The sequence below is a fragment of the Pelophylax lessonae genome, assembly GCF_965119305.1.
Source record: "Pelophylax lessonae genome assembly, chromosome: 3".
Taxonomy (NCBI): domain Eukaryota; kingdom Metazoa; phylum Chordata; class Amphibia; order Anura; family Ranidae; genus Pelophylax; species Pelophylax lessonae.
The window spans coordinates 545,302,474-545,318,268 of record NC_138770.1 but is presented as its reverse complement, the minus strand read 5'-3'; the positions used below and the strand labels follow the sequence as shown (position 1 = coordinate 545,318,268).

General features: G+C 44.1%; 1 protein-coding gene across 3 annotated transcripts in view; it reads left to right on the top strand.

The window, feature by feature from the left end:
* NINL (ninein like) overlaps positions 1-15,795 on the top strand; it is a 246,067-nt gene that overhangs the window by 43,494 nt on the left and 186,778 nt on the right. For all 3 annotated transcript variants that reach the window (XM_082252540.1, XM_082252541.1, XM_082252539.1), the window contains exon 2: positions 13,616-13,809. In XM_082252540.1, the coding sequence (XP_082108666.1) occupies positions 13,627-13,809 (183 nt within the window). In that variant the 5' untranslated portion in view covers positions 13,616-13,626. The remainder of the gene's footprint in view (positions 1-13,615; positions 13,810-15,795) is intronic.

Here is a 15,795-nt window from a genome sequence, read left to right as displayed (position 1 = left end):
GGCATCCCAATACTTTTGGTAATATATTGTATTTAATATATACAATAATTATAATGCTTCACACATGAGATTTGATTTTAGATGCTAAGATTATGTAAAAACTAAGTATACTTAACTTTAATAAAGTCTAAGAATTAGAGGGAACGAAGATCTGCTAAAGTTAATCTTGTGGCGAGTATGTGGATGTTTAACAATCCTGAACAATACAAAGATTATCTTTCCAACCTAATGACCAGGCAAGTTGTAACCTGTTTCCGTGGTGGCAGTAGACCAAGCGGATTGTGTTATGATGTGCTGGATATTGACTGACATTGCAGTAATATATATATATATATATATATATATATATATATATATATATATATATATATATATTGATAGCCTTTTCATGGTGTTTACATAACTGTATTTATAGTCATCTTACCATGGCATTGCTTATGCATTCCTCACCATTGTCGTAGATCATCACATGAAATCCTGCCTCTCACCTTCCCAAGAGCTCTCTTTCACACTGTCTGCAAGGTAATAGTTTACTACAGATGGTGCTGCCACATGCAATGCAATCTGGTTAGCAAACAGGCAGTATATATATATATCTCTTCAGAAGAAAGGGAACATAGGAAATTTGCATGGAGGAATCTTAAAGGACAGTATAAACTCTGAAATGCTGTCAGATGGGAGGACAGCGCTTTCCTACAAATGATCTGCTACTTGGGAAGATGTCCTGACTACTGGTTCTCCATGTTCTACCTGACTACTGGTTCTCCATGTTCTACCCGACTACTGGTTCTCCATGTTCTACCCGACTACTGGTTCTCCATGTTCTATCCTACTACTGGTTCTCCATGTTCTACCCGACTACTGGTTCTCCATGTTTTATCCTACTACTGGTTCTCCATGTTCTACTAGACTACTGGTTCTCCATGTTCTACTAGACTACTGGTTCTCCATGTTCTACCTGACTACTGGTTCTCCATGTTCTACCTGACTACTGGTTCTCCATGTTCTACCTGACTACTGGTTCTCCATGTTCTACCTGACTACTGGTTCTCCGTGTTCTACCTGACTACTGGTTCTCCGTGTTCTACCTGACTACTGGTTCTCCGTGTTCTACCAGACTACTGGTTCTCCGTGTTCTACCAGACTACTGGTTCTCCGTGTTCTACCAGACTACTGGTTCTCCGTGTTCTACCTGACTACTGGTTCTCCGTGTTCTACCTGACTACTGGTTCTCCGTGTTCTACCTGACTACTGGTTCTCCATGTTCTACCTGACTACTGGTTCTCCATGTTCTACCTGACTACTGGTTCTCCATGTTCTACCTGACTACTGGTTCTCCATGTTCTACCTGACTACTGGTTCTCCGTGTTCTACCAGACTACTGGTTCTCCGTGTTCTACCTGACTACTGGTTCTCCGTGTTCTACCCGACTACTGGTTCTCCGTGTTCTACCCGACTACTGGTTCTCCGTGTTCTACCCGACTACTGGTTCTCCGTGTTCTACCTGACTACTGGTTCTCCGTGTTCTACCCGACTACTGGTTCTCCGTGTTCTACCCGACTACTGGTTCTCCGTGTTCTACCAGACTACTGGTTCTCCGTGTTCTACCCGACTACTGGTTCTCCGTGTTCTACCCGACTACTGGTTCTCCGTGTTCTACCCGACTACTGGTTCTCCGTGTTCTACCCGACTACTGGTTCTCCGTGTTCTACCCGACTACTGGTTCTCCGTGTTCTACCCGACTACTGGTTCTCCGTGTTCTACCCGATTACTGGTTCTCCATGTTCTACCCGATTACTGGTTCTCCATGTTCTACCTGACTACTGGTTCTCCATGTTCTACCTGACTACTGGTTCTCCATGTTCTACCTGACTACTGGTTCTCCATGTTCTACTGGAGAAGGATTATATTTTCAGCCTGATGGTAATTCTCATCCACATGCTTACTATTTTTAAATGTCTATTTCACACCTCCCTCCACCCCCTATTTTTTTTTTCCTCCTTTATTGTCACTTTTCTTTCCTTATCTACGCCCCTCCCAGCATAGATGAAAAAATATTTATGGTGCGCGTAGATCCAGATAAATCTATATTCATATGACTTCTACATACTGTAAGTTTCTGCATTATGTGCTTGGGTCTTTACTCAGTAGGCCCCTTTCACACAGGCGATCCGATCCGATCCAATCCGCCTGTCAGTTTTTCAGGCAGACCTGATCGGATGCTCAATGCATCCCTATGGGGCAGCGGATGTCAGTGGAGACATCTCTGCTGACACCCGCTGCTCTCCAATCCTGTCCGTGAAATCCGGACGGATGGAAACCCTATTTTCCATCAGTCTGGAGGATCGAATCGGATGAAAACTGTCTGTCTCCCCCTAGAGGACAATGGGGATCTGACAGCTCCGTCTCCACACACAGAGTGGAGACGGAGCTGTCATCTGCTTGCTCAGCAGGGATCAGCGGATCGATCCCTCGTTGAGCAGAACGAACTCCATCGGGTGGTGCGCCCGTGTGAAAGAGGCCTAAGGCCAATATTGGAATCTTGCTGGCTCTTCTCTATATGACTGGCCAGTTTATCTAGTCTTACCTTGATAGGTTGCTCATACCCATGCATATTGGCTCTAATTAGGCGATGCAGCCTCTATATGTATCACTGTACCCCGTCTTGGATACCCTTGGAAAATAACCTTGAAGTGCATTTGACAGCTGTATGAAGTCAATGTTATATTATTATCTGTTGCAAACCTAAAAAAAAAAAAAAAATCTAATTCATATTTATATTATTGGTGTGTTACTTACATCAAAGTGTATCCAAAGCTAATTTGTTTTTGTAGTTTGGAGTGATGAGGAATTGTAACACCTGTGTTTTTTTTTTTTTTTTTATGTTCTATCCATGGAGATTCACTCTCTGCTTGCCCTGGTTACCACTGAAACTAAAGCCTCGTACACACGCAACGATTATCGGCCGACCGATCGGCCGTCTTTTGTCCAGTGTTGTTGTGTTGGTTGAAATGTGCTCTAGACTGCACACTAATTTTCTCGGCCAACAAAAACCAACTTCAGAAGGGATGTCATGTGATGGTTTACTTTCCGTGTGTTTTTTCTTCTCTGAGCATGCCCAGTCTTGCTCATCTGAATTTGGTCTGCCGAAATCTGTACTGACTGACGGAAAATCGGCCGTTCTGTTGACGGCCAACAAAAATTTTATAGCATGCACACCAGATTTTGTTCGGCCGAAAAGTCGGAGTCGGTTGTCTGGAGCATCATACTAACAAGCCGACAATCGGCCGATCGGACGTTGGCCGAAAATTCACGGCCAACAATCGTTGCGTGTGTACGAGGCATAAGGCAAGAATCCACATTTTTGAGTTGTCACAGAACAGGAATAGAGAGGAATCTTCCAGTGGGGACACAGGGTCTGTTGATGACAAGTTCCCAATTGTCCCTTTGTCTATTCTTGGAGGGATTCATTACTCTCACTTCCCATTGTCTGTAGAACCAGACGTTAATGGGAATTTCCCCAATTGAACATGGTTGTAATCTCTACTTATCCAAAATGGAAAAAAAAACATTTTGGTTTTTAATACAGTGCATTTATAAAGTATTCAGACCCCCTTATCGTTTTTTCATTTTGGTTATGTTGCTGCCTAATACTACTGTTTAAATTATTTGTTGTTTAAATTTTTTTTTTTTCTTAATCTACACTCATAATAAAGTGAAAACAGAATTTTAAAAATGTCTGCGAATTAATAAAATCTGAAATATCACATTGGCAAGTATTCAGACCCTTGGCAATATCACTTTAAATTTAGCTCAGGTGCCTCCCATTTCTCTTGATTGTTGCTGAGATGTTTCTACACCTTGATTGGAGTCCACCTGTTGTAAATAGAATTGATGTAGATGATTTGAAAAGGATGTTTTGGCCTCACAGCGGACAATGCATACTGTATCAAAACAAGTATACATTATTAATACAATGGCAAAAATACTAATACTATCTGTAGTTCAATGTCTGTTTAGAATATTGTTGGCTTACATAGTGCTAACTCTAAGGCCTCATGCACACAAGGCGTTTTTCTTGCCGCTTTAAGCAGCCTCTTCATGGTATTCTATGTGTCCATGCACACTTTATGGCTTTTAGTGGCAGAGGCTTTTAGAGGCTGGAAAAAAAAAAAAAAACCCACTGCCAGTGCATCTAGAAGCAGCAGAGTTTGGGCAGAAAAAACACATGAAGCTGCTAAATGCATCTAAAAGCTTGTGCTTGAGCATTAAAGAAATTGTAAAGTCTCAAGGTTTTTCACCTTTATGCATTAAGGTAAAAAACCTTATTGGTTGCAGCTGTGCCCCAGACTCCCCCTTATTCTTACCTGAGCCAGAACGTTCCAGCGACGAGCACAAGCCCAGCGGCTCCAGCCGCTGTCTCAGGTCCTCGATGGATAGATTAATAGCAGCAGGAGCCATTGGCTCCCACTGCTGTCAATCAAATCCAGTGACACGGGAGCGAAGGGTGGGGCCGAGTCCCGCTGTCTGTGTCAATGGATGCAGCAGCGGGACTCATGAGCGCACCCACACTTGTGCCCTCATGGAGGAAAGCTGCCCTCCGTGGGGGCACCCAATGAAAAGGGGGAGCCAGGAGCGCCACCGGGGCACCCCAGAAAAGGAGGATTGGAGCTGCTCTGTGCAAAACCCTTGCACAGAGCAGGTAAGTCGAACATGTTTGTTATTTTAAAAAAAAAAAACCTTTACATGTACTTTAACCGCTTCCAGACCGCCCTGTGGCAGGGCGGCCCTCCTGTGCGAGCCGACGTAGCTCTACGTCGGTTGCGCGCCTGCAGCTAAGGGGCAAGCGCAACGGGGACTCCAATGCATTGGGCAGGCGGCTCCGATTGCCGCCTGACACCGCAATCGTTCCCCCCGCTAAGAAGAATGTTCAGCTGTTGTAAACACAGCTGACCGTTCTTCTCTCTGAAATGATCACAGAGCCCCTGTGATCCTTCTATATTCTAGGTTCTAAGAGCCCATTCAGACTAGCACGACTTGTCAGGCGACTTGTCAGCCTGACAAGTCGCGGTCCATTGAGTAGTACAGGACCCGTTCTAATAGGAGCGACACAAGTCGCTCCGACTTAGAAAAAGGGTCCAGTACCACTTTGGGGCGACCTGGGAGTGACTTGCATAGACATCCATTATGTGAAGTCCCTGCAAGCCGCGCCGAAGTCGCAGTGCACAGCGGTGCACGCGACTTCACAGGTCGCCCCCCGAAGTCGTGTCGCCTCAGTGTGAACCGGCTCTAAAAGGCAGAAGGTTTTTTTATTTTAATGCATTCTATGCATTAAGATTAAAAACCTTCCGTGTGCAGCAGCTCCCCCTAATACTTACCTTAGCCCCATCTTCATCCAGCGATGTGCACAAGTGCCTCGGTCCTCCGGGACCCTCCCTCCTGATTGGCTGAGACACATCAGTGGTGCCATTGGCTCCTGCTGCTGTCAATCAAAGTCAGTTATTCCAATGAGGAGAGAGAGGGGGCAGGGCCAAACCACGGCTTTGTGTCTGAATGGACACACAGAGCTGCGGCTCGGGGGGCACTCGATAGGAGGGAGGGGTAGGAGCGCTGGCGAGGGACCCAAGAAGAGGAGCATCCAGGCTATTCTGTGCAAACCCACATGTGTGACATGTTTGTTATTTTTATAGAAAGAAAAACAAGACTTTAGTATCACTTTTAGGCTCCATGTACACGGGACGCTGGAAATGGCCGTTTAGGAGCAGTTGGGCGTTTTTTTCAGAAGCCCCTGAACCCATCTACATTTTATCTTATCTGTCCATGTATACCAGGTCGTTTACAGTCATTTGCAGGCAGTTGCGTTCAGGGACTGTTTTTAGAACGCAATTATTTGCGTTCGAACGTGTGTTTCCCGGCGTTTCAAACGCACAAACGCGTCTGAACGCGTCCGAACGCGTCTGAACGCGATGACCCGTGTTTAGCGTTCGCGTTTTTCCATTTTGAAAGGGAATAATTTTTTTGACCTCTAGGAACGCTTCTAAACGCAAACGCCTGCAAACGCTGCTAAACGCCCGCTAAACGCGGGTACAAACGTGACCGAACGGACGTTTCAAACGTCCTAAAAATTCCAGCATTCAAAGGGACTTTTAACAACGTCCCGTGTACATGGAGCCTAAGGCTCCGTTCACATCTAGGCGTTTTTGGGGAGTTTTTCTGCTCTAGGATCAGCTCTCAAAACGCCCAACAAGACAAATCCTATTCATTTCAATGGCCCCTGTTCACATCTGAGCGTTTTGACGCTGTTTACAAAACGCCCAACGCTCAAAAAAGTACATGAGCTTCTTTTTGGGCAGATTACAGGCGTTTTCCATTGGTATCTATCCAATCAAAAAACGCCTGCACAAAAAACGCCTGTAAATCGCGGTAAAAATCGTGGTAAAATCGCGGTAAAAAACGCGCGAAAAACGCTACGCTCAGGTGTGAATGTAGCCTAAGGCCCGGTTTCCACTAGTGCGACTTGCGGTGCGACTTGACACATGTCAAGTCGCACAGCAAGTCAAAAGCCATTGTTTTCAATGGGGCCTGTTTCCACTGCCGAGGCTTCAGTTGCGGCGACTTCAAAAGTAGATCGTGCACTACTTTTGAGCGCGACTTCCCTCTATATATGAGGGACAAGTCTCACTGAAGCCGCAGTTTACTTTCGCTACGAAGTCGTGCTAGAAGTAGCACGACTTCGTAGCCGCACTAGTGGAAACCGAGCCTAATTCATTTCCATGGCCAGATTAAACTATTTATTCTGGCCAATAAACTTTAGCCAGTTTTACAAGCATCAGGCTTTTTTTTTCTGCAAAAACGCTGCTGGCTTCTGGGAGAGTTAAATAAATAAACAAACATCCTTTGTACATGAGACCTCAATGAGTAGATAAATAAATGAGTTTACGTAGCAAGATGTGAAAGCAATGCTGTGCATCAGACTTTCCTATTAGTAATCACATTCTTCAATCTGCTGAAAAGGGAAGTTGAAATTAATTTCTGCATACCATTTGGTATTTTAGTATACCCAGAGTTGTGAAATTACAGCTTTACTTTAAACAATAATTCTGTTTTACAGTAGCGCACTTGTGAGCATTTCTATTATAAAAGTTAACATTGTCATAAATCCTGGTAGGATACAATAGTACTTTTAAAAGTCCCAATGTGAGGATACTGTATGTTGGCGGGGAGTACTTTAGAAAGAATTTGGGGTTTATATTAGATTTGTGGTTTTCTTCTGATTGGTTACGCTGAAGTTGGGCACTGTGCAGAAAAAAATGTGCTGACATAGTATTCAGGATGTCAGGCTTCACTTAAAATAGCAGTTGAATTACAGGGAAAAACATTCCCATTGCTTTGTTCCACAATGATTATCGCGATGTGGTGTAGAAAGCTCTGCATGCTGTCAGAGTGGGTCAGAGGCCAGCTAAAACGATGAGGCTGCCATAGCTGATCTCCTAGTACCGTTGCTAGATTCCTGGCTGTTTTCATTCAGATTGAAGTTAGTTGAAGCAAACCTAAGCTTTGTCCATCCAATTTAGAGCAGAACTCCACCCATAAGGGAAAGTTCCACTTTAAGGACTCGTCCCCCACTCCTCTTGCACAATTGGCACTTGTGAGGAGCGAGGGGTGTGAGCAAGTACCCAATTTTGACAGGTACCTGCTCCCACTTCCATCTGCTCGGCAGCAGAAGTTCTCCTCCCTCCCCCTGCAGTCTTCTGGGACACACGCATCCACAGTGGGCACCCAGCTATGAAGCCGCAAGCTGTCACAGCCGGGTGCCCCAAAGTGAAGAGGACGGAGGATAAAGACGGCTAGGGTGAGCTCACCGCTGGACCGTGGGACAGTTGAGTGGCTGTTTTTTAAAAGTTAGCAGCTACACTTTTTATAGCTGCTGACTTTTTTTTTTTTATATAGTTGCCTGGAGCGCCTCTTTAATGTCCCCTCCCAAGCAGCTCATATTTGCTTTCCCTTTGCTCCCCTGCTGCTTCAATTAGACACCATGAGTCAAATAAATACCTGCTGCGTCCAGGTATAAAAAAGCATGTGACACGAAGAGGGTACACACTATAAGAAAATTGGGCAAACGATCATCCGATTTTCCTCGTTGTATCACAGCAAAGTCGGAACCGAGGAAATAATGTATGAAAATTCTCGTACGACAAAGGTTTTTTTTTTTTGTTGTTCATTGTTTCTGGTCATGCGCTGTCTTTCTTTTCAGATTTTTCTCATACAGAAATCATACGTAAATAGGACACATTAATTGAAAATCTTTAGTTCTGTTTCCTACCATAGGGTGAGCAGGCATACCCAGTTTCCGGGGGCAGTCCCCGTACTGAGGACACCATCCCTGGAGCGTTTTTCCCCGAATTTGTCCCCGGAGTGCTGGGACAGCACTAGGGGCAGGGCCGATCGTGGGCGGGTGCTGAGGCAGAGGGGGATGCTGAAGCCAGTGGCATACCAACGGGGGGGGGGGGGAGGAATCCCGGCGTCGCTCGCTTTGTCAGCTTTAATTGTAATCATTGGACACCCGCCGTCACCCAAAGTCCCTCCTCCTGGTTTGGCTCCTTAATAGACAGCACACTTGTCCAATGTGTGTGCTGTCTATCATAGGTAGGAGCCGATCCAGGAGGCGGGGCTTGTGTGACTGCAGGCATCTGGCTAATCAAATTAAAGCTCACACAGTGGGCGACGCCGGCCTTTGTGATGATCTTTCCATTTCCCTTTCGCTTCTGCATTTCTGGGCACTGGTGAGGCTGCATTTCTGGGCACAGCTGAGCCTTGCATTCTTTATGTAGCGCGCTCCTGAGCCCTGCATTCTTTATGCAGCACGCTCCTGAGCCCTGCATTCTTTATGTAGCACACACCTGAGCCCTGCATTCTTTATGTAGCACACACCGGAGCCCTGCATTCTTTATGTAGCACACACCTGAGCCCTGCATTCTTTATGTAGCACACACCTGAGCCCTGCATTCTTTATGTAGCGCGCTCCTGAGCCCTGCATTCTTTATGTAGCATGCTCCTGAGCCCTGCATTCTTTATGTAGCGCGCTCCTGAGCCCTGCATTCTTTATGTAGCGCACACCTGAGCCCTGCATTCTTTATGTAGCACACACCTGAGCCCTGCATTCTTTATGTAGCACACACCTGAGCCCTGCATTCTTTATGTAGCATGCTCCTGAGCCCTGCATTCTTTATGTAGCGCACACCTGAGCCCTGCATTCTTTATGTAGCACACACCTGAGCCCTGCATTCTTTATGTAGCGCGCTCCTGAGCCCTGCATTCTTTATGTAGCGCACACCTGAGCCCTGCATTCTTTATGTAGCACACACCTGAGCCCTGCATTCTTTATGTAGCGCACACCTGAGCCCTGCATTCTTTATGTAGCACACACCTGAGCCCTGCATTCTTTATGTAGCGTGCTCCTGAGTGCTACTTAGCCCTGCATTCTTTATGTAGCACACACCTGAGCCCTGCATTCTTTATGTAGCGCACACCTGAGCCCTGCATTCTTTATGTAGCACACACCTGAGCCCTGCATTCTTTATGTAGCACACACCTGAGCCCTGCATTCTTTATGTAGCATACCACATACACTGCATATATAATTTGAGGAAAATGCTTAAAAAAATTAGTTTACCAATTGCCAACAAAAAAAAATAAATAATAATATGTCCCCAGATTTCACCTTACCCTGGTCACTTTACCCTACGAGAAAAAATGTCAAGTTTGTCCCTTTGGAAATTTTCATTCGGAAGGTTAGAATCGGCTGCTGAAAGCTGTCAGTAAACTGAAAACTGTCAGAAAATCGTACGATCCTTCCTCGGACGAAAAGGTCTGTACATGAGCCCATTACTCCCTTCATCTCACGTGTTGGTGCTTTGTCCATCATTCTTATATAGGGGTGCAGAGACTGTCCACAATCCTGTTTAAGTGCATTGTGTAGTGACTCTGAACCCACACAAGGTCTCCCCTTCTTGCTTCTCTCAGCAAGGAAAGGAAATTATATCTTGCTGGAAAGTTTGGCAACAAAGTGAACCTGTTTCTTTGCCCTACACGAACAAAGCACTGGTTCACTTAAAGTGGTATTAAACCCAAAACCAAAAATGTAATATATTGCAGCTTACCAATGTGACTTCATCAGTTGTGATGTGACTGCCTCAGTTTTCTTTTTCTTGGCTTTCCTCCGGCTGTGTTCACCTGGTGATCTGGCCAGTAACACACCACCTGTATTAGTGACACAGCTTTGTTGGAATGAGCACATAAGGGACAGCAGCATTGTCAGTCTGGGGAGGGGGGTAGTGTTAAATGTATTAGCAGATTTTAAAGCCAAACTCAAGCTCACACTCTATAATCAGTTACAGCAAACAGTTTTTTTCCTCTTGGGATATAGGTTTTTGCAAAAATAAATAAAAGCTGATCATTTTATTCACCCCTGCCAGTGTTAAAGCTGAGTTCCGCCTCTCCCTCCAAAAATTAAAAGTCAGCAGCTACATATACATACATATACTGACTTTTAATATTAGGACACTTACCTGTCGTGAAGTCCAGCGATGTCGGCACCACAGCCTATGTTTCCATCAACTGTCGGGTGCTGCCACCGCCATTGCCGGTGAGAGAACCCTGCAGTGAAGCCTTGCAGCTTCACGGGCGGGTCCCTACTGCGCATGCGCGAAGCGCGCTGCTGATTCCTATTGGCACGGCGGCGGAGGAGGAGGCCGAACTTCCGAGGGACGGCGCCATATCCCCGGAAGTGGGGAAGGGTACCTGTCAAAAACAGGTACCCGTTCCCCCCTTCCCCCTGAAAGGTGCCAAATGTGGCACCGGAGGGGGGGGGGGGAGGAAAAAAAAGAGCGGAAGTTCCATTTTTGGGTGGAACTCTGCTCTAAGTGGTTTGTCTCATCCATGTAAACGGATACATTTCGCTGGAGCGTTTGTGCTGCGAAAAACAAGAGACTTGCTGGCTGTATCATCAGATGAAAATAGAAGAAATAAAGTCCAAAAAAAGAAAATGAAGGCAGCCATCACATCTAATAATTGGTAAGCTGCAATATAATAAAATGTTTGCTTTTGGGTTTAATACCGCTTTAACCCCTTCTCGCCGACCACCTCCCAGCCCTTTAAGAGTTCTAAATGCTGGGAGGTGGGAATTCTGATAATGTGACCGCTGTGATTGGCTGTCACAGTAGTCACATGATCAGAAAGCTCCCAATCGCAAACAGGCATTGGGAGCTTTCCAGTTCCCACTGATAACTGCTGGGAGCGTGCATGGCGCGTGCTCTCAGCTCAGAACTGTTTGGGTCACATATATGTGGCCTCTCAGTGTTAAAGCCCACCCACTGAGAGGCCACATAGATGCATACGGCGGGAACAGGATAAGTCAGAACCCCTGATCTGCATTCTTCCTACAGGTTAGTGAGGCAGAAAATACTGAAGCCATGTGAAAAACATGGCAGCCAGGAAACTAGACTTTAGAAGAAAAGGCAAGGAATGGAAACCTCTGTAATCTCTCACTGCTGGTTTCCTTTGAGTGGACACTGTCCTAAAAAAAAATCCCCAAACAGACACATTTGTAAAAAATAAGAGTTTGAATACTTCTCTTTCCCACTGCCTGCTGTGCCAGAATGCTGCACAGTTTACAAGAAATCTTTCTATGAAATCAATCAGCCTTTCTCCGAATAATGGAAACCAACACTTTTGGAACCCAGGAAGGGGATACTCTGGCAGTGTCCCCTTCCCTGCGGACTTCAGAGAAAGATTTCCATTGAACAGGAAGGCAAAGGGTATTTGTACAGTCTTATTTTAACTTTGGAGCAAAACATAGAAATTATGTGCAAAATTTAGGAAAGAAAAAAAAATAAATAACTTTAAACGGATCTAACAGCACAGACATTTAGTTGGATCTAATGATTACTTAAAGTGCTTACAAACTTGTGATGAATTATGGAAGCTTTACAAGCAAGCTGCCCTCCTAGGTGCTTCATTTTCTTGAAGGCTCAGCAGCACTGGCAGGGAGATTTTTGTTGCAGTAGAGGCACAATTGATCTGGCACCATATGAGGCTCATTTATGCTGTATACAGTATATCTATTCAAGGATACAGAGGTTGATTTATTAAAACTGGAGAGTAAAAAATCTGCTGCAGCTGTGCATGGTAACCAATCAGATTCTAACTTCAGCTGGTTTGATTAAAAAAGAACCATAAGCAAAGCTTTTTTTTTTTTTTTGCCATTTTGGATAGAGTAAGCCAGCCATACATTATACAATTTTCTTTAGATTTACCTTCAACTATGCAGTTCAAAGGCCTGCCTAATAGGAAACAATTGAAAGTGTTTAGTTTTGAACTCCATATTATATAGTTTTTGGTAAATCTAACAGATAATTGTACAAGAAAATTGAACAGGTATGGCCAGCCTAAGGGAGGGTTAGAAGCCCTGTCGGATTTTGTTTTGCCATCTGTGTCCCATTGCAGAGATTTCCCTTCACTCCCTGTCCCATAGCCAAACATGAAGTGAGAGGAAATTCCTGCAAATTAAGGGAATTCCTTACCAAAGCTAGGGTCCAGATTGGAAGATTTCCTCTCTATTACTTTTCTGGGGACAACCTAAATTTCAGGATTTTCTTTTACTTTCCCTTTCAATGATAATGGTAAACAGAACACATAGAGAGGCTGAATCTCCCTAATAGGGGCACAGACAGCAACAAAAATTGACGAGCATTCTAATTCTTCTCCACTTCATCCAAAGCTAAAAAAAAAAAAAGTTTTGCATTTAGTTATACTTTTAAAGCGGAGTTCCGGCCACAAAAAAAAAAAAAATTTCAATGAAAATACCCCCGGGACAGTCAGGGCTAGTACATTCCACAATGGCTAGCCTCTGATCTGTCCCGGTTCGCACTTACCTGTAAGAAGAAATACTAACTTTTAAAATTTCTTCTCCAGCGTTGCCATCTCTGATGTGGGCAGCTGAAGCCAGCGCGTCCTCTTCTGCGTCCTCTTCCGTGTCTTCTTCTCCCAGAATGCGTCTGCACCGGCCCCTCTCGTCACTTCCGGTATGCCCAGAAGCTGTTTAGCAGGGAATGCGGCGTCGCACCGGAAGTGATGAGTGGGGCCGGTGCCGTCGCATTGATTCCTGGGAGCGATGACGTTCAGCTCCCAGGAATTATTGCAAACCGGAAGTGACGGCGCGGGCCGCGGCCGCCGAGGGAGGAAGTGGAAGAAAGGTGAGTATTTCTTTCTAAAATAACAAGGTAAGTAAAAAAAAAAAAAAAAAAAAAAAAAAACGTAACTATCCATTTCCTTTTCAGGTGAAGATGGCCACAAAATCGATTATGTCGATTTTGTGGCCGGAACTCTGCTTTAAGCTTTGACAATAAAACCTGAAAGCTTATTGGTTTCAATGCAGAGCTTCACCAGATTTTACAATCTCCAGTTTTGGTAAAGCAACCCCAAAGTGACTTTACTATGTAAATAGTTCCTTTTGATATGGAGACCCCACTATGTTTGTCTTTTGTCTAATTACATTGCATTGTGTAATGTGGCCAGTACTCTTTTTACTGACTACTTTCCATTTTCTTTTTTGTAGTTTGATATGGGATGGACAAGGAAGACGAGAACAAATATGTGTCCCAGCTACAGGAGGTCTTCACCAGCTGTGACACAACAGGCACGGGTTACCTGGACAAAGATGAGTTGACAGATCTGTGCCACAAGCTCCATCTGGATGCACAGCTCCCATTACTACTGCAGACACTACTGGGAAATGATCACTTTGCCAGGGTAATATTTTATGATTAAAGGAGAACTCTGGTCTAATCAAAAATGGTTCTATGGTTTCTAATTCCAGGACTATTCTGATGTCTAAATCAAACCCTAATCTAAACAACCAAAATAGTTTGCTGTAAAGTCAGGTCTGCTTTTAGGTGGACCCAAAGTGCCACTAGCTACTGGCCTTTGTCATGGTAATCAGTATTCAAGCAGATTTGTTGGCTGGCTTTGACTTAACAGCATCGTTTAACATAGATTCCAAGGAGTTTGTGTTTTAAAAAAAAAAAATGCAAATTTTCCAGTAAATCTGTAAATTGGGAAAAAACAAAATGTTATTTTTTTTTTTCTTTTCTAAATGAACGTTCTTTTAATAGGGGCAGAAGTCTTTACTACAAGAGATAAAATGTAACAATTCTAGAGAATGCTAGAGGGGTTTAGCAAATAAATGTAACCAATAGTTATATTTAGAGATCAAACACCCGCGCCTAGGTAACCACAAAATGATTAGTGATATTATGAGCAGCCGCTGTCTATGCTATCCAAATGGATAAGCCAGTATAGGTGAATGTTCAGACTGCACTTGCTTAACCTTAGTTGATGAGTTGTACTGCAAATATTGTGAATACAACTATTAAACCAATCAAAATTCCAACAGGATACCAAAAAGTGACAAGTAAAGTGCCATAGTGCAACTGAAAAAAATCTCTCAGTGCAATATGAGGTGCTTCGTTTCCAGGATATTTCTTGTGTGTCCATCACGTGAGGTAATATAGTAACTCCGCATTAAACAGATGTTGTTGACTACCTCACTGTATAGTGAGGAAAGTCAACTGGGCTTGTAGGTCTTTTTGGGGGACCTGTACCACTGTGATGTTCCCTGTAGACTTCCCACGAAGCCAGACTTCCTCCTGTCACAGTCCCAGAGCTCCACAATGTATTTATATAGGCAGAAAATGAATGGAGAGGAGGCCTCTCATTGTGTATAATCCCTTTGGATTTGTTCTTATAAAAACGTTAAAATATTTTGTTAACCTTTTTTAAGAACAAATACAAAAGGATTTTACACTATGAAAGGCCTTCTTTCTATTCATTTTATGCATTTTACCCTTTGCACTATGGTACTTTATTTGTCACTTTTATAGTATCATGTTGGATCTTTGATTGATTTAATAGTGGTATTCACTATAGTATTTGCAGTACAACGCATCATCTAAGGTTAAGCAAGCGCAGTCTGAACAATCACCAATATTTATATTTAGCTGCTAATTTCATATAGGTCAGAATCTAGGAAACCTCCTAGGTCTTTTCCACTAGTACAGAATGTTTGTTTTGTACAAGGACTGGCTGAGACCAGATAAAATGTGTACAGCAGAAGGTTTGCGCACCACTATACAGTGGAGGCCTACCACAAAATGTAGAAACTGCCTGTGATGGGTCCAGCTATTATGGCGCAGGATAAGGATGTCCCAGTCTTCAGAGAGCCAGAGGACAAAAGGTTTGGAACTCTCCTGAAAGCCTCTATTGCTCTGTTGAGCTTGGCCATGCAGCTGTTTGCCATCCCTTACTATCTGGGCTAAGCACATGATGCACAATCCTGGATCGATCCTGACAGATCCCTCAGTGCTCCAAAAAGGAGCTCCTACCAGTAGCCTTGCTCAGACAGTTGACAGTCTGGCAGACTCGGTGTGTAAAAATTCTGGCTCTCATGTCATTACAGATGCACAAAATCTTTTGGTCTTTGGAGAAAAAGTTTGTAAAAAAAAAAGTCCAAAAAGGATTTTGTTTGATGGAGAACAACTCTTCGGCGAGTCATTAGACACCTTTATTAAGGAAGTCATGGATGTGAAGAGCACTCTCCTACCCAGTAAGAAGAAAGCTAAGATGCCCAGAGCACCTTGAGTTCTGGGTTTCAGGATACCTGTCATCCTTCCCAGACCTCTACTTTAAAAAGCCAAGCCCTTCAATCATTTCTGTTGCAAATCCTGGACATCCAAGCAA